Below are 18,635 nucleotides of genomic sequence, written 5' to 3' on the forward strand. Positions count from 1 at the left end.
GCTCAGTGGTAGAGCCCCTGCCTAGAATCCCCCAGTGAGGGGCTGGGGTGTGGTAGAGCACCTGCCTAGAATCCCCCAGTGAGGGGCTGGGGTGTGGCTCAGTGGTAGAGCTCCTGCCTAGAATTCCCCAGTGAGGGGCTGGGGTGTGGTAGAGCTCCTGCCTAGAATCCCCCCCCCCCCCGCCGCTTTAGAATTTTCCAATGAGAGGAGCCAGGAGTCTGGCTTTTATGGCACCATGGATTCTGTTGGGGAGCCAGAAATGGAGTCGAGGGCCAAGGGCAGTGCCAGCTTACCTGACCCAGAAGTCTAACTTCTGAACACTTCCCACCCAAGAGATTTTTTGGGAGGAAGAGAACATGCCAGCAAAAGGCCTGCAGCACCACATCCTGCCTAAGACAGGAGGTGTTTGGAGAAGACACTATAGTGCCTCAGCTGAGGATCTGTTCTGGCCAGGGGGACAGTGTCTTCCCACTCAAGGTCCAGTGCCTTGGGCTCCCTTGCAAACTCCTAGGACAGTCTCCCTGAGGGCTCCTGTGTGAGGTCAGGGGTCTTGTTTGGCCTGCAGAAGAGGAGGTCACAGGCACTTTTCTGGCTCCTATCAGCCCTGCTACACAAGCAGCAGGCGGTAACTCGCTCCCTCCTGGAACCGCGACACAGCCCCAACACAATTTATGAATTTTAAAACAGGTACAGCCTCGGAAGCCGTGCTCATGGGGCTGAGATCAGTGAAGCCTTCATGGAGGGCCTGAAACACTGACAAACGCCACTTCTCTCGAGGAAGGTGGTGAAATGGGATGGCTGTCAGAACAGGGTCATCCTCCCCCCCGCCCCGCCCTGAAAACAAGCTTCCAGAAAGACATGCTGACGAGTTTTTGAAGCGCCTTGTTCTTTTTCGATCGATGTGCTAGCTGAGAAGACTTTCTGCTCCTTTTATACTCACAGTGTTTCTGCCTCCTGGATCTTTGCCCAGCCGTACTGTCCTCTAAGTCTGCTAATGTCTAGGTTTCAATTTATGCTCTTTTTCTCAGTCCTGCGACCCTCCCTCAGCCTGGTCCCCTTTCCCGGGGCTCTACAGAAGGCCCTCAGCGAGTGAAGCTGCACCCCCAGAAACAGCTGCAACCCCACCCTCGACACCCTCATGAGGTGGGTGCTCCATCCTTCTAAACAGGACACATAAGCCCCGTCTACTACCAAGGACGGGCAGGCTCAGGGGAGAAGCTTCAGGGAGGATCTGAGCCCTTTGTCATTTGTTATATTCTTGTTTCAGTTTTCCAATTTCACGTATGTGTGTGGCTGCATGCGTGTCTGCCTGCCTGTTTGCATGTGTGGGGCCACCATACACATGCACAGGTGTGAATGTGTGTGTGTGTATGAATGTTTGCATGAGTGTGTATGTATGAGTATGTATGTGAGCGCATGTGTGTTAGTGAGTATGTAAGAGTGTGTGTGTGTGTGTGTGTGTGTGTGTGCACGAGCGCATGCATGTAGAGACCAGGGGCTGATGCTGGGAATCATTCTTAATGCTCTTCTAACCTATCCGCTGAGGCAGGCCTCGCAGTCAGACCCAGAGCTTGCCCGTGTGGCTAGTCTTCCTAGGTGGCTTGACCTGGGATCAAGCCAGTCTCTGTCCTGAGGCTGGAGTCACAGCAAGCCCCTTCCCTCACTCCTGTGGGCTCTGGGGATCCCTACTTGGACCCTCCCACTTGCCTGGACACTTTAACCCCAGGCCCTGAGTCTAGCCTCAGAACGACTTTTAAAAAGCTGGGTGTCCTGTAGTACATTTATCAGTTCAGGGGGGTCCTAGGGCCTCACAGCCAGCCTAGCCTGGTGGGAGCCCCATGTTCACTAAGAGAATCTGTTTCAAAAATTACGATAAAGTGATGGAGGAAGATGCTGGACTCACACACACACACACACACACACACACACACACATGCACCATTTAGAGACAGCAAGTCTCAAAGTAATATCTAAATGTATTACGCTAAAACAAACATGGACCTCAAGTAATTTTGTTGAATATGTTTTCACTTGACATTATATTATGACAATTTTCCCTCTAGTCTTTTGAGCTCCAAAGTTTGGGTTTTCTTTTAAAATAACTGTTTTTGTTGTATGACCATTTCATTCCTCCCCTAACTGTCCCCATTTGGGACATCTACTGCTTTTCATTGCTTTTGTTTGTTGTGTTTTTTAGAAAATGTTTTGCTCTGTAGCCCTCAGAGGCACAGTCCTGCCTGTCCTCCTGGTGCTGGGGTAAGTGCAGGCCACTGTGCCCAGCTAGGTGTTGCCTTGCCTATGGTCCTGTGGGCCTACAATTCCTCCTTCGGTACCTTCACCTGACAGAGTCCTTGTCACATCAGTTGCCTGAGAGCAGAGGCGGGGCTGGGGAGCTGGGCCAAGCCAGTCAAGGGCAGGGATGAAAGGGACAGTGGGTGGGGAGGCCGGCCACCAAGCAGAAAACTGGGGGGTTAGAATTAAAGGTCTGAATGGCAGCCCAGCTCAGCAAGACGGAGCACAGTAGGAGTACACCCTCTGCCGTTGCCCCGCGGGGCCCCCTCCTTTGCACAGGGCCCCTTCCACATTCCAAGGGTCGCCTGCCATTTTGCCATTCAGGGACACACCGGCTGGGGACGACCCCTCTGTGAGTGCCCTGAGCTACGGGGCACTGTGACCGGGGGCTCAAACACGAGGAGAGGGCCACTCACTGTCTTCGTGGGTCCACACAAGCTGAGGTGTACTGGGAGGCCCGTCTCCCGGGGTGGTAAAGCACAGAGCCGATGTGAAGTAGCCTGTGAACTTCTTCAAGTTCGTTATGTACCCGTGGTGGATCCCATGGAAGTCAGGAGCGATGGTGACCACAGTGACAGTCTCAGGAGCATCTGCTGGCCATGCCAGAAGCTGGTGGAAAGGGTTAAAAAAAAAAGACTCCTTTAAGCTGAATTTCTCTACTCAACTGTCTATCAGAATTTTATTTTACAATTATCATGTCTTTAAAGAAAGCACAGTTACAATTCAACAAGTCTATGAATCCTACATTTTTTCTTTTTTTCATATTTGGATAAAACTCAGAGCTTTCTTTACACGTTATACAAGCATTCTACTTCTAATCCATACCCCCAGCCCCTCACTGGGGAATTCTAGGCAGGAGCTCTACCACTGAGCCATACCCCAGCCCCTCACTGGGGAATTCTAGGCAGGTACTCTACCACTGAGCCACACCCCAGCCTCTCACTGGAGGATTCTAGGCAGGGGCTCTACCACTGACCTATATCCCTGACCACTTTTTACATTTTTAAATCTCGAGACAGGGTTTCATTAATTTTCCTAGGCCGGACTTAAACTTGTGGTTACCCTGCCTTAGCTTCTCAAGTATCTGAGACAGTAAGGCCTGGCTATAAAGCCTATTAAATCTTATAATCTCACTTCAAAAAAAGCTGAGTCCTATATATTTTTGTACATTCATAGATATGTATTTACATATATGAATAAAATGGCTGCTTAACTCTTGTAATAGTAATGGACACTCCTTTAAACCTCCATCTTCTTTTACTGAACATGATTTTTTTTTAAGAGTTACAGGCAAAGATGGCATCATCTGTTAATTCTACTAATTAGTAGAATTAGTATGTGTGTGAGTGTGTGTGTGTGTGAGGGTGTGTGTGTGTGAGTGTGTGTGTACAAGTGCCTGTTCCAGGAAAAGCTGCTTTCCAGCTTTGGCCATGCTCGATACGTGTGTGAGTTTAGTCTCCTGACACCATGCAACTCCAGGGCTGATTCCTTCTGAACGCCAGCAGGCATCAGGACAGAGCTCATCTGTGCAGATCAAACTGACAAGCCGTCAGAAGTGAGCAGCGTCCTCGCCACTCAGGCCTGGCAGGGGAGTCAGGAGGGTTGGAGTTTCGGGTTGATCAGTACAATTTCCCTTCAAAACGGCATCCGCCTTCAGATACCTCCGAGGAAGAAGCAGAGGCACAGTACGTTCGCAGCTGGGCTGCCCTCATCGCAGACAAACAAGTGTCTGAGGGAGCTGAACTTAAATGGAAAAGAAAAATGAACCAAGTGCCAAGAATGCCAACTGTTTGAAGACAAAGGCACCAGTGATTCTCGCCTCTCTGAAGGGACTCCCCGAGACTCCTGCTAATGGGTTAGTGAGCCCGCTCTTGCACATGAAGCCAGATTCCTAAGTCCAGGTAGGAGAAGTTCATGTGAAGGACAGGAACTGTGCTTCTGGAATGTGCCTCCAGGCCCGTGATACTCAGCAGAAGATTCATTACGTTTGGGCAGGTCCCTGGGATGGCTTCCTGGTCCCGACTCTTTAAACAGAGCTATCCCCAAAGCAGAGAAAAAATGGCCTCTTTGCTGGGCAATGGTCTCCCTTCATGATTCCCTACCCTCCATTCTGGATCTGCCCAGAGAATCCCGATCTGGGAAGAAGTGGCTGGACACAGGCTGACTCCAATCATCCCCCCCACCCCCACAGATCCCCTTGGGTTCTTTGAGCGTGTGTGTGTGATGAATGTGTACACATGCGTATTCTGGTGTGCATGTGTGTGTGCCCATGGGCGTCCACACATGTGAAGGCCAGAGCCTCGTGCCTTCCTCAGTTACTTTCCATCTCAGTTCTGAGACACGCTCTCTCACTGAACTTGGAGCTTGCTGATGAGCAGGCCTTGTACAAGGTACCTTGTATCCCTGGTTGATGCCGTTGATGAACTGCTGGGGAGGGGGGTTCCACAGGAAGTGCACAGTGGTGGAGTTCACAGCCTCTGCCTGCACGTTCTGTGGGGGTGCTGTGGGCACTGCTCCCCGATGGAGGCGAAGGCAGCACCGCGACGGCAGGAGACCCCAGGGGGAGAAGAGACACAAAAGAAACCATAGTCACCACTCAGAACTCAAGAGCAAGCAGGGTGCACATGGGAAGGGACGTGGATGCCTCCCGGGCTAACCCTTGTGTCACGATGAAGGAGAATTGGTCCACTTCTCATTTCCTGTGGGAGAGTTGTTTCCTTAAGGCAGAGGCAGGAGTGGCAGTAGACCACTGCCTCATCCCACAGATGGGCCTTCCCCACAAGTCAGAGATGGACAAGACACTAAATAAACATTTCTCTGTTGCCACCTCGAGTCATCACTGTGAAGGCAATGTTCCATCTAGAATGGACCTCCACGTGCCATGTTTTAAAAGCTCAGCTCCCCATTTCCAGTCAGTTTTTAATGGTTCACTTGACACAACTTGGGAGGAGAGAAACTGACCTGAAGAACTGCCCAGGTGAGATTGGTCTGTGGGGAACTGTCCTGATTGATGACGGATGTAGGAAGGCCCAGCCCACTGTGGGCGGTGCCATCCCTAGGCATGTGAACCTGGATTTTATTTTATAAGAAACTGAGCTGGGAGAGGTGGCACACACCTATAATCTTAGAACTCAGGGACACAGAGGCAGGCAGATCTCTGTGAGTTCGAGGTCAGCCTGATCTACAAAATGAGTCCAAGAAAGTCAAGGCTACACAAAGAAACCCTGTCTCGAAAACAAACAAACAAACAAACAAAAAAGTAAAAGAAAATAGTTTTAGGAGAAAACTACTTCTGGCCTCTCCGTTGCTTCTTTCTTTCATTCACTGAACAGCTGTTGAGTCTCCACAGGTTGCTTGCTCTGGGCAGAGGTACCTGGAACACTGAGCAGGGCAGAGCACGTGTGTGGATCTGGACTACCCGTTTGACTGGACTGAGAAGCTGAGGCACAATAGGAGAGTGGTAAAGCCCACCCCATGTGTGTCTGTGACTGCACTTCTGGGTTCCCAGAGATTACTTAACGGGAGGCTGCCTGCCTGCTGTGGGCAGCGTCAGCCCAGGGCCAGGAGCCTATGAAAAGGGGAGAAGGGAACCTGTTGCTACAGGCGTGGTCTCTCCGCTTCCCGGCCTCTGTGAGGTAAGCACCCCCTTCTCCCATGATGCCCTGCCTCTCTGCAGTCAGAAACAAGTGTGCCAGCCGACTGTGAACTGTAACTTCTCAGCCTGAATGACATGTATTTATTTGGGAGGAATCCTTTGAGTGCCTCTGTGATTATAGGGAGGTCAGAGGACAACTTGTGGGAGTCAGGTCTCTCCTTCTCTGACGTGGCCTCTGTCAGGCTTGGCAGCAGGTGTCTGCTCCTGAGGCACTGTCTTTCCAGCACCTCTGGATTGTTTCTGTCAGATTTTTGTAATTATGCATTTTGTCAGGAAGACAGCAAACCTGAGTGACATATTCTAGAAGCATTTTTGGGTGACTTTAGGAAGAAAGGCAGACCCTGGGAGGAAGATGAGTCTGAAGAATGACACCCCTGGCCGGAGAGGGGACACATGGACTTACAAAGGAGCCTGGGCGGGGTGTGGTGAAGCGGTGTGGGCTGGGAAGGTGGAAAGGCTCCCTTGTGCAGGGACACACATGTCACATGGTGGCCCTGGAGACAGGAAGCCTTCTGGGAAAGGCTAGTGTTCTTGGAGTCAGGGATGATCCAGCTTGCCAATCCTCTCGTGGCAGAAAGGACAGCCCTGGTTCTTTAGGAATTTGTTTCCACAGAGAAACACAGAAACTGTAAGGATCCTTAGGAGCCAGGTTAAAAAACAAAAAAAGATATATGTACCTCCCACCACAAAGCTCAGGGTGGTGACCTGGTCCTGTTAAGAATGACAGCCCAGAGCTGGCAGTGTGGCTCAGTGGGTACAGCACTGCCCAGTGTGCACGAAGCCCTAGCTCCCATCTCTAGCACCACATAAGCCAGATGAGGTGACACAGACCTCAGTGTCAGTGCTGGGGACAAAGAGGCAGGAGTGTCATCCTCAGCTACACAGCAGTCTGGGTTAGATAAGACCCTGTCTTAGACAAACAAACAAAAATACCTTTATGCCCAATGAGCTTCCTCATTGTCTCATCACACGTGGAGATGGAAGAACTTAGAACCCATCACGCCTCTCAGGTGACTTCCAGTCCATGTTCTCTTTCCATCTGCCGTCACCCATGACCATGGCCTCCCCAAGTCTTTCCTTCCACATATCGCAAGGAAACTGCCCAATTTCCCTTTCAGTAGCCTGTGAATCTTGTGGATTAAGAATAGTCCCAAGGACAGCTGTGTCTGGGATGTAGAAAGCTGGAGGGAATGTCAGATACCAGAGCTACTGAGAAGAGCAAAGCCTGAAAAACAATAGAACTGTGACTTCTAGCTAGCTCACGGAGGCCTGAGGAGGTCTGGTGGCCACTATTCTGAAACGCAAGTGAAAACAGGGGACTGCTCATTAGACAGTCAGGGGAGGTGGGAGGAGAGGGAAGGAAAGAGGAGCGGAGCTGAGTGGGGAGATGGAAAGAGAAGAGGGAGGAGGGAAGAAGGAAAGGGGGTGGGAAAGAGAGTGGAGGGGAGGGGAAGAGAGAGGAGGATAGAGAGGAGGGGGGAGAGGTGATGGAGGGAGAGGCCACTGTTCAGCTGGGCTGGGACAGTTCTACTGAGACCACCAAAGGCCGACTCTCCAGGAGCTTCAGGTGGGGAAACAAGGATGAGAATGCCTCATGCAGAGAACACCAGGAGGATTAAACAATTCTCAGTCATCACCCAGACACCCAGATACAGAAGTAAATAACATTACACACAAGAAAAGAGACCCACGGATGACCATCCCTCATGAATACGAGTTCAAAACACAGTCAAGAAAATACTACAAGATCATATTCTGCAACACATCACAATGGTAGTTGTAGCCTTATCTGGTGGGTTTCATCTAACAAATGCAACTGTGATCCGAGACTGACTCTCAATCTTGGCCAAGTGCCAAACCAATGCAATGATCTAACCAAAAGGGGACGGGGGAAGAGAGAGGGAGGAGTTGAGGAAGGGGCTTCAATAAGGATATATGAAGACTAAATTGTGAAAAAAATTAAAAGAAGAAAACAAACCCAAACAAAATGCACCCCTCCACCAAGGCATACAAGTCAGCGCTTAGCCCCTGAAACCTCCCCATCTTGCGCTGGTCTGTGTGCGGCAGCAACATGGACCACGTGGGGCTGGGCAGGTGGCTCTGCTGTCAGTTTGCAGTGCAAGCGTGAGGACTGGTTTGGATTCTGAGCACTCGCAGAAGCGCAAGGCTTGGCAGCTTGCCTGCATTCCAGTCTCAGAAGGCAGAGACAGGGGATCCCAGAGCCATAGGGCAGCCCTGTTAGTGGCCTCTGGGTCTGACTGAGAGGCCCTGCCTCAGTGAGTAAGGTGGAAAAGAGACGTGGGCTCATTTACAGCATCCACCTTGGGCCTCTGTGTGCATGTAAAATTATGCACATACATACAAAACACACACGGACACACACACACACAAAATGAGACAAAGTCAGTGGGTATTGAAAGAAAAAGAAAAGAGGGGAAAGGAAAGGAGGAAGGAGGAAGGGTGAAGGAAGAGCAGCCAGGGCCTGCTGGGGTGTGAGTAATATTTTTTTTTTTTTCTTGGAGCTCTCTGGAAGATTTCCTCTGGGGTTCCCCAAGGCTGTTAGCACTAGGAGAAGAAAGGGGTCAGTGAGGCTGTTCTTAGACCGTCACTTTCCCTTCCCTTCCCTTCCCTTTCTTATCCTGCCGTCCTTTTCCTTCCTTCCTGGCCTTCATAAGGAGGAACACGGCTGTCTCCCATCACACACCTCACACTAATTTTCTACCTCACCCGGCCCCAGAAAGACCAGGGTCATGAGCTGAAACCATGAGCTGAAGCAGCCCTTGGCCCTCAGCTGACTTCTCCAGTGCTGAGTCACAGCGCTGGGAAATGGCCCCTCTCAGCCTCGTTCTCCACTGCTCCAGCACTCCATCAGCCCCAATTACTGCCTGTGCGGTTCCAGCATGCTTCCTGCCACACACGCACCTCCCTGAAGTGCGTCAAGGAGCAGATGTTCCATAAACGCATTTCGCATCATTTAAGCAAGAGTCATTTCCTGAAGTTTCAAGATGGTTGTGTGTAGCTTCACTTCGATCCCTGTCAGGCGGAAGTCCTGTGTTCCACAGCCAGTGCCTCTCTAAGCCTGGCTGGGGGGGGGGGGGTGTCTCAGAGCATCCAGCACGAGGGATGCCTACACCTGGCAAAGCCAGAAGGAGGCTTCTGCCCGTCTGTGAAGGCCAGTCTCAACTGTCAACGTGGCTGTAACTGAGAAACATGCCTCTGGGTGGTCTGTGAGCACATGTCCTTGAAGGTTTAACAACGTGAAGGTAGGTCCTCTCCCAGGGCAGATACCTTCAGGAGGCCACCCAGACCTAAACGCAGGTGAGGGAAAGGCTGCTATTTTGGCCTGCCTGCCTTCACTTTTGGCTGGTGAGTGCATCGACTCTGTGGCTGCCTCTACCGACGCTCTTGCCAACCTTGGCTGACATAGAAGTCAGTTTCTTTGTCCTTCCAACAGATGTTCTCTAGGACTCCTCCAGGCCTTCAGAGACAGGTTAGGACTGCTGGACCTCCAGCGTCACGGGCTGAGCAGCTACTGGGTTCTCCAGCACAGTCGGATGCTAGCCTGTGTCTAATAAATGCCTTTTATAATATGTATTCATTCTGTCTGTTCTGTTCCTCTAGAGAACCGTCACATACACACTTTCCTTCCTCATTACAAAAATCTTGAGTCATAGTAAAATAAGAAAGCAAATCAAACAAGTCTTTCACCTGAGCTACATGCCTCTGGAGCCAAAGCATCCCATGCTCTGGTTCTGCCTCTCTAACCCCAGTCCTGGATGGATGCCTGTTGTCCCCCTGGGCTTTATTAAAACATCACCCATTCTTCTCAGGCCTCTGTGTTCCCAGATCCTTGGCTTCCTTTTCTCCTAATTACTGCCATTAGAAATGACTCATATATTTGAGGACAATGGAACAAAAAATTCCCTCAAGAGAGACAAGAAAAGAACAGTAGCCAGTAAGTCCTTCCAGGCAGTGTTTTCAAATGAAAGAATGGCTGTGGCAGGAGAGGTCTTCATCAATGCGGTGACTTCACCCTGGCCATCTGGAGAAGACAGGTTTAGGCCCGTAGCTCCTGGAAGAGTGAGGGCCACAGCCTGTATTCTGCAGAGCTGGCTTCCAGCCTTGCCTCCTCCCAGACTTCCTGTTGGAAGCTGCCACCTCCTGCTGCTCAAAGGAAGGCCTCTGAGGCCATTTCCTCCCCAGCGATCAGCACCTGAGGTCTGTACGCCTACAGACAGCCCTTGAAGTCAGCTCAGCCTGCTGAAGTGACAGGTTTAGGGTCTTTTCTGGTTTATGCTGGAAAAAAGGGGGAGGGGTTGTCTGGGCATGCTGGTGCATGCTTTAATTCAGCACTTGGGAGGGAGGCAGATCTCTGTGAGTTCAAGGCCAGCCTGGTCTATGCCATGACAGCATTTTGCTAAATACTGGCACCCCTGCCCAGGCCTGGGTCTGTTCTTAGTGTTAAACTGCATATAGCCCACACCCCTGTGTAAACTGTTTCTCTTCCCAGACCCAAGAAGCTCTGCCAGGCCAGAGGAGTCAGCTAAGAAAGATAACAGTGGAAATGGCAAAGCCGGAAGAACGGATGGAGTAGAGGTGGGCCCTGGAAGTGCCTGAAGGTGATGAAGAAACAGTGGCTGTGATGTGGAGGGAGGAAGAGGCTGGGCAGAGCCTGGTGGGGGTGGTCACGTGGGCCACAGGATACCAGTGCCATACAGCAGGCTGCAGAGGTTGCTCCCAGCTATTCTGCGCTCCAAGCTGAGGGAGTCACTCTGCAGACCCTACAGCCTATTTGGAGGTTTCTAACTCGGCAGTTGACCTAATGTGCTCTCCTATGGGATGGGCTGTGCTCTCACGTCGTCGTTGGGAGGGAAGTCTTTTGCTTGCCATAGGAAACCAATACCTTGTGTGCAGCTCATTCCCTTTGTATTTTTTTTTTTTCTATACACACTTAGTGTACAGCTACTCAGTGTGTCCGTGCTTGGGCCTTTGAATGTCAGAGCTACAGACAACAAATGAAGACAATTCAAAGCGCGTTTGGGACTCCCTCCAGCAAATGTCTCTGAGAGTCCCTGTGTCATCTGTATCAGTCTACATCAGTGGCAGATGTACTTTAAAAACCACGGCCAGTTCCACTTGCCCAGCATGCATGAGGCTCTGGGTTCAATATCCAGTGCTGTGGCTTGGATAAAAATGCTTTCATGCTCTTGTGTTTGAACACTTGGTCCCCAGCTGCTAGTGGTGTTTGGGGGCATTGTAGAAGCTCTGGGGGGTGGAGCCTCAACAGAGGAAGTGGCTCCCTAGGGGTGGGCTAGAGGTTTACTAGGCCAGTTACACTTGCCAATCCCTGTTTCCTGCTCTGCCGAGATGTGAGCAAGGACAGCCTGCCCCTTCCTTGAGCTGCAACTGAAGGGCATTCTAGGGCTGCGATGGACTGTCTCCTCAGGCCATGAGGCTCACAGGACCTTCCTTAAGTCATGGCTCGGTCACAGCAATGACACAGCACGGAAGGAAGGAAGGAGAAGAGGAAGAGAGGCTGGGAGGAAGAGCGAAAGGTCAGCTAGAGGAAACCTCTGGCTGGAGAGAAGACGCAGTGCTAGCAGAGCTTGCCGCTCTTGTGGAGACCTAGCTCAGTCCCTGGCGAAACCTAGAGGAAACCTAGGGCTGGAGAGAAGACGCAGTGCTAGCAGAGCTTGCCACTGTTGTGGAGACCTAGCTCAGTCCCTGGCGGTCATTGTCAGGTGGACCACAGCTGCCTGGAACACTAGCTGCAGGGCTTCCAGTGCTCTCTTCTGGCCTCCATGGGCATTGCACTCAGGCACAGACCCTCCCACCCACCCACCCACACAGAATTGAAAAGTCTTTTACAAATGAAGGAGGCCTGGGATGACAGGAATTCCAGGTCATTATGGGCTACAGCTGAGCTCTTGTGCTGTTTGTTTCTTGCAGTTTGGGATGCACCCGGATGTTCACACTTCATTAAACATGTCAAGCACATCACAAGGGCAACAGATCTTTCACAAATACTCGTGAGCATCTTTATGGCTTTTTATAGGGAACTAACGCTTTGCAAGTTCTATGTGTCTCTTTCTAAGCTTATTCCCCCCCCCCCCAATTCTTAATGAAGCTTCTTCCCTGCCCGTTAGCTTTCTCAGCGTGGAAGGTGTTGCATAGGCCACGAGGGGGGAAGCCCTTCCAGTCGACCCTGTGTGCCATAATAGTAACCTGGCAGGAATGATGTGCCCATTGTACAATAGTGGCATGACTGTTGCTGGGGCAGCCCATTGCCCGAGCGACAAGTTTGCTGCTGGCGACTTGATGAGTGGCCACTGTTCCACGGTATAGAACCACTGGTAAGTTACCACGCTCCAGTACATAAGCACCTGTCCATGTTCACACAACTGATGCTAAAAACCCCCAGTGGGTCACGAAACAGAGCAAGTTGTGACAGTAGGAGTAGGAGGAGAATATATGGGAAGAAGCAGTCTGGAAGGAGTGGGGGAGGGGTAAGAGAAGGCAGCGGTGGTGAATAAGCTCAAAATATGGAGCTGCCAAAGGACATGTAATAAGACAGGAACCGAGTGGCATGCTAAAGCTTCCCATCGCAGTTAGGGTTTATACTGACGTGATTAAACAGCAACATAACCGTTAGCAACCTGATGAAGTAAGCATTTGTGCCATTCACATCATCATCAAAGACAGTCAAGGCAGGAACTTAAGGAGAACAGGAACCTGAGCAGGAACGGAAGCGGAGTCCATGCAGAGGCTGCTTCCGGGCTTGCTTCCCTGGCTAGCTCAGTTTGTTTTCTTGTGTACATCAGCTCTCAGTTGTAGCACTGCCCTCAGTGGGCTGGGCCCTCACATACCAGTCATGAAAATGTCTTATCTACAGACTTGTCTCCAGGCCAACTCAATGGGAACATTTCCTGATTCATCCTTGTCCCCAGGTGATCCAACCTTGTGTCAGGCTGACACACACATTTCCTTACTGTTCTCAGTGTCATCCACCCTCCATGCCAGTCTCGGGCTAAGCTGCACACACGTGCTTATTGGTACATGTGGTACCAGATTACTGCCTTGAGTTCTCTGGAACATCGAGCAGTGTGTCTGCTGATCACACAGGGTGAAGCCTGCAGAGAGCCAGCCAGGCCTCAGCTCTGCAGGGGCCTTCCCAGCTAAGCATGGGAGGAAAGGCTCTGAGCTCTGGCTCCTGTGCGGGCTGGAGTCTATGAGCCCTTCCTCCTAGGGGGCTTTGCTTTGGGCAGGCAGGATGCAGAACACACACAGCTTTGGTACCAATTTCTCTTCTAGTTTGCTTTCTGTTACCAATGATGAAAGACACCAACCAAAAACAACTTGAGGGAAGAAAGGGTTTATTTCATCTTATCCTTTCAGGTCTCATGGTCCATCAGGGAAGTCAAGGCAGGAATTTGAAACGAAAACCCTGGAGGAATGCTGTTTACTGGCTAGCATCCAGGCTCATGTTCAGCTAGCGTCGTTTTACTCTTTTATGTGTATGGGCTCTTTCATCTACATGTATGCCTCTGTACTGCATATGTGCATTGTCCCCAGAGCCCCAAAGAGGACACTGGATCCACTAGGACCGGAACTAAAGCTGGTTGTGAACTACCATGAGTGTGCTGGGAATTGAACCTGGACCCTCCTGAAGAGCAACCAGGGTTCTTAAGAACTCTCCAACCCGCAGCTAGTTTTCTTCTATAGGCCAGACCCACCTAACCAAGAATGGTGCCACCCACAGTGAGCTCTGTCCTCCCTCATCAATCATTGGTGAAAGGCACTCTCTCACAGACATGACCACAGGCCAATGGGACCTAAGAAAGTCTTCAACTGAGGTTCCCTCTTCCTAGGTAACTCTAAGTTTGCATCAAACTGACCATAAAACCTAATCAGGACATTCTACTCCTGTCAGTCACCGTTAAACTATAATCTTCCTTTTCTTGTTTGTCCCCAAGATCTCACGTTAAGAGCACAGTATAAAATGTAATTTTCAGAGTCCCAGTCTCTAAAAATCCAAATGTTTTAAAGGTCACTCTAAAAATACAAGGTATCTTAGCTTTGGGCTCCAGTAAAATCAAATATAAATCACATATCATGGGAGTGCTGAGGCCTCTGTGCCCTTAACTTTTCAAGATGGTGAGAGGAGCCAGGTTAGAAGGCAGGAGTGAGTTTGAAGATGGAGGCTGCCTTGGCACAGTACAGAGCAGTGTCACATAAACCAACAGCGTCTGGTCTTAGCCGGTCATCCCTTTACGTTCTGCTTGTTTGTGTGTGAGGGACAGATACCAAAGAGCCCGCTCAGCCATGGTCCTGCAGAGTTCCTAGGCTGAAAGGAAACACACCTATAAACCATGAAAGAAAGTGATAGCCACAGTGAGTCCAGGTGAGCTCCCTGTGCCCGGGGCGCTCCTGCGGCAGCTGAGGGCAAGCTGAAGGCTAGCTGCTCTCTCCTGTGAGGTCTGCCGCAGGACACAGCTGCTGGAACCGGCACCCCAGCACCCCTCCACACACTGGGCTCCGTGCCAGGGCTCAGGGCCCCTGCTCACAACCCTTGTTTGACTTATAGCTAGGTATATTCGCAACCCAAGTCCCGGATGATTCCTAAGTCCAGTGGGAGCATTTTCTGGAAGGGATGGCAGTCAAATCTGACAGACGGCAACACTACTAAAGTTCATCTGTAGGATGCAAATAATTAGTGGATCAGGAGATCAATTCAGTGGCCTCAGTACATACATATGTGTGTGTGTGGGGGGGGGACATGTTCTTGTATGTGTATAAAACAGATTTCTTATTGTTCATTACAATAAAAGTTTTTCCAGTGGCTTCTGCACTGCCACCTGTCATGTGAGTCCAAGAGAGGTGACAGCTGTATTCTTTTTTATCTCATATACAACCTGCAGAGAAAGCCTGACAGCCATTCCCATCAGGCTTGATGTATGCAGAATGTAAGGAGAACAGCAAATTCTAGTGACGGTGGAGTACTGCGGTGAAGGCCTGGCCTGGGGGGTGAGCTGAGCAGCATTTACATCTCAGGCTTTTGTAGCATTTCTAGCTATGTGATCAGGGGGTTGGGGAGGGGAGACAGTCATCTCTCTTAACCTCCATTTATTGTCTTCTGTAAAATGGGAGGTGCGTGGTCTCCATGTCTATTAATAGATGGTAAATAAAATCAGGTAATGAGCGGAAAAGCACAGCCAGGATAAGGATGCCAGCACAGCGTTTTCCCCGAGAACACCACTGAGCCAGCCTCTCTGTTCCTGCAAACTCCAGGAGACCACATTAAGCCGCCTGCCTGTGCCCACCCTGCTTGGCTCTTAGTATTTTAGGTAATGCTGGAAGAATCTGAACATTGTGCTGCTTCGGAGGGACCCGAGGCTAGAGCATCCCTGGGATTGGGAAACAAGTCTTTTGCGCAGTGTCATTTAATGCCACAGTGAGAATTTCCCAAGAGGGGATCAGAACAGGGCTTTGCAAACGGGTGTTCATTTATAATCCTTACTTTAGAGAACCTTTCTAAGCCCAAATGAGCACTTAGAAGCTTTGCTAATGTTCTCAAAATGTAGATAACCAAATGTTTTTTTCTCCATTTCTTTTTAAAATATAAAATATTTCTCCTTCATTACAAGGTAATGTTCTGAGACTAGAATGAATCATGATAGCACAAATGTACCTGTTACAAAAAGAAAAACGATAAGAGAAATAAAAACAGGGGAAAGGGAAAACGTTGGTATACTCCAAGTGGTGATTTATTGTATAATTTGTCTTTGGACCCTTGATAGAAAAATCAACATCTGCGTCTTAACGGATGTGTTTTTAAAAATGGATGGAGGGCGCCTGCTCGTTTACATGGGCTTGCTCAGGAGTATGCCAGCAATCTGTTACATTTGAGTGACATATGTGCATGAGTGTGTGCGTGTGTGAAGGTAAGGAGACACCTGGGTGTCAGTCATTGCCTCCCACCCACTTTGACACAGGATCTGGTGTTCACTGCTGCTTGATTGTCACCAGCCAATTCTTCTGCCTCTCATCTCCTGGTACAAGCACATGGAGATTAGAACACACACACTGCCATGCCTGGCTTTTCTGTGGGTGCCGGGGGCTCTGAAGTCAGGACGGCAGGTTTACGCAGCAAGCACTTCATGTACTTCAGAATCTCCCTACGTGCCCCTTCCCCTTATTTTTTTGAGGCAGCGTCTCTCACTAAGCCTGGAGCTCATTGCATGGCTGGTTGGTAAGCCCTGAGCTCCTCCTGTCTCTACCTCCACAGTGCACGCCATCATCTGATATGGGTTTGGGGATCCAAGCTCGGCCCTCACTTGAGCCACTGAACCATCTTCCCCATGGATTACACCTTATGCTCCAAGTTAAACACCACACACACACACACACACACACACACACACACGTATGCACACTGAAAACCTCACAGATACACATCATTCCTTCCCAGTCTTTCCTGGCTATTGAACCATTCAACACCGGTGAAGGGCCCCGAACACAGAGTTGGTGTCACACGACTCACATCGGACCCTCGGTTGGCTGTGGATGACTCGGCCCTTTCCCTCTCTTTCTCTGAGATTAGAAAGTTGCTGAAGCAGACAGCAGCAGAAGAGAAATGCTTCTAATTAGACCGAGCATTTCGACTACAGAAGCTACACACCACGCTTTTCTTCCCCTCTGGAACCCGAAAGTGTTATCGATTTCTGGGAGTGCTATGAAATATGAGTTACTTTGCATTGCCTTTTGGGTCATCATGATGGAAATCTGACAGGCGGCTCCCGGTGTGCTGGGGTTCCAGGCCCTCCACCTCTCCAGAGCAGCCAACCTTTCCTCTGACCCCATGGAAAGGTCACTTGGCTCAGACCATACTGGAGCAGTGGTGCTCAATTTGTAAGTTAATACGTCCCGTTTGAGATGCTTCCAGCGGAGGAGGTCAGGGAGGCACCGCTGTGAAGTCTATTAGAGGAGACTGACAGAGGAGGGATTAGGGGTGTTGGATGGAAGCAGGACAGGAGGCGACACAGAAGTTCTTATGCCTGCGTGCCCCAGGGCAACCAGTCTGTGCTGAGGATCTGCTAAGTAGGAGCTCTGGGAACGGCTCAGGTGGACAAAGTGTTTCTCCTGCAAGTGTGAGGACCCCAGAAACCCACATAGAATCCAGGCAGGTGTGCCAGCCTTCTCTAAACCCAGCACACAGGAGGCCAAGACAGGCACACCCTAGGACAAAATGCCTAGCTAGAGTAAACACGCCTGGTGAGCTGCAGGCCCAACCAGAGGCTTTGGTCAGTACAGAAGGTGGAGAGCCTTTGGGGAAGACGCTGAAAGTCCGATTCCACACGCAAACACAAGGGAACACCTCCCCCTGCATCATGGACTCACACACACGCATGAGCCTGAAGTGACTGAATCCACGCTGGGCTGCCACGGCCCTGAGGCTCTCCTGTTCATGCGCTGTGTTGGGATGCTGGGCCTGCCAGGCTCACTGCAGTTTTGTTTCTGTTTTTGTTTTTTTTCTCCTTTGCATGTGTATGTGTGTGAGTCCATGATGGAAGGGGCTTCCTGGGAGGAAACACACATTTGAGATAAATAATGCATGTGCAAGAAGGCGCGGGGAAACAGTGTGTGGCTGCTTTGCTCGGCTGCTGGTGCCCAGCGGGCACCTTGTGAGTGCGCCCTTTTCTTCCCGAGAACTTACCGGGATCCTGCACCTCGCAAATGGCCACCTACGTGTACTGCCCCCAGTGGCCCCTGGGGAGTGCAGGGTGCTTTCCTGATCCTCTTTGGAGGGAGAGGAAGCCAGGCCTCAACAGACTGAAATTCCACCTTCCCCAGCTAGGCGTCTCAGGCCTCCCTCAGTGTCTTCTCATTGACTGCTGAATTATGTTTCTACACACGCCCATGATTTCCCAAATGAAGCCAACAATTAATTTTATGAGTTATTCTTTTCTCTTTTAATATGCAAGCATTTTAATTCCGCCCCTCCCCCCGCTGCTTGAAGGACCTACTCCAGGCTTTTTCAGCGCACAGCGCCAACTGCTGTAGGACACTCCAGAGACACTAAGTGGCCTCCGGGCAGCAAAGGAAGTGTGGCTCAGCTATGCCCACACAGCCCTCCTGTTGTTTGGTTTATTTGAGACAGGGTTTCTCTGTGTGGTCTTGGCTGTCCTGGACTCAGGGTTTGTAGACCAGGCTGACCTCGAACTCACAGCGATCCTCCTGCCTCTGCCTCCCTGAGTGCTGGGATAAAATGCCCTGCTTCAACAGCTATTTTCTTTCAACTCAAACCCTTCCCCAGAGAAGGGACCTCAAAAGCCAGGGAGGGGCTGCTCTTTGGAACCCCACATAGCGGGAGGCAGTCGCCTGGACAGCCCTTTGCGTACTTCTGGATATAGCTTGCTTTCAGATAGTCCTGGAAATGTTTTTCTCTCGGGTCTAACAGTACCCCCAGGGGTGACCACTAGAAGTCAGGATGCAAAGTGAGGAGAAGCGGCTGGTGGCCCCTCCAGCAGCCATCCCCCAGCCGCGGTAACAGTTACAACGCTATAACACCGCCCCAGTGGAGGGGCACACGTCTAGCTGCATGGGTACCTGGTACAGGTGTGTCTGTATGAGAGGGCTGGCAGAGCTCAGAGGGCAACCTTAGGCTGCTGTCCTTGCTTCCATCTCTGCC

The 18,635-nt window shown here is 50.7% G+C and overlaps 1 protein-coding gene across 1 annotated transcript in view; it reads right to left on the reverse strand.

The window, feature by feature from the left end:
* Positions 1-18,635, reverse strand: part of LOC129670104 (protein sidekick-1-like) — a gene marked incomplete at its 5' end in the record, with an annotated part of 897,806 nt that overhangs the window by 152,435 nt on the left and 726,736 nt on the right. The window contains 2 exons of the mRNA XM_055598542.1: positions 2,709-2,901; positions 4,687-4,802. Of these exons, the coding sequence (XP_055454517.1) occupies positions 2,709-2,901; positions 4,687-4,802 (309 nt within the window). The remainder of the gene's footprint in view (positions 1-2,708; positions 2,902-4,686; positions 4,803-18,635) is intronic.

The sequence above is a fragment of the Psammomys obesus genome, unplaced genomic scaffold (genome assembly GCF_907164565.1).
Source record: "Psammomys obesus unplaced genomic scaffold, mPsaObe1.curated_primary_1811, whole genome shotgun sequence".
Lineage (NCBI taxonomy): Eukaryota > Metazoa > Chordata > Mammalia > Rodentia > Muridae > Psammomys > Psammomys obesus.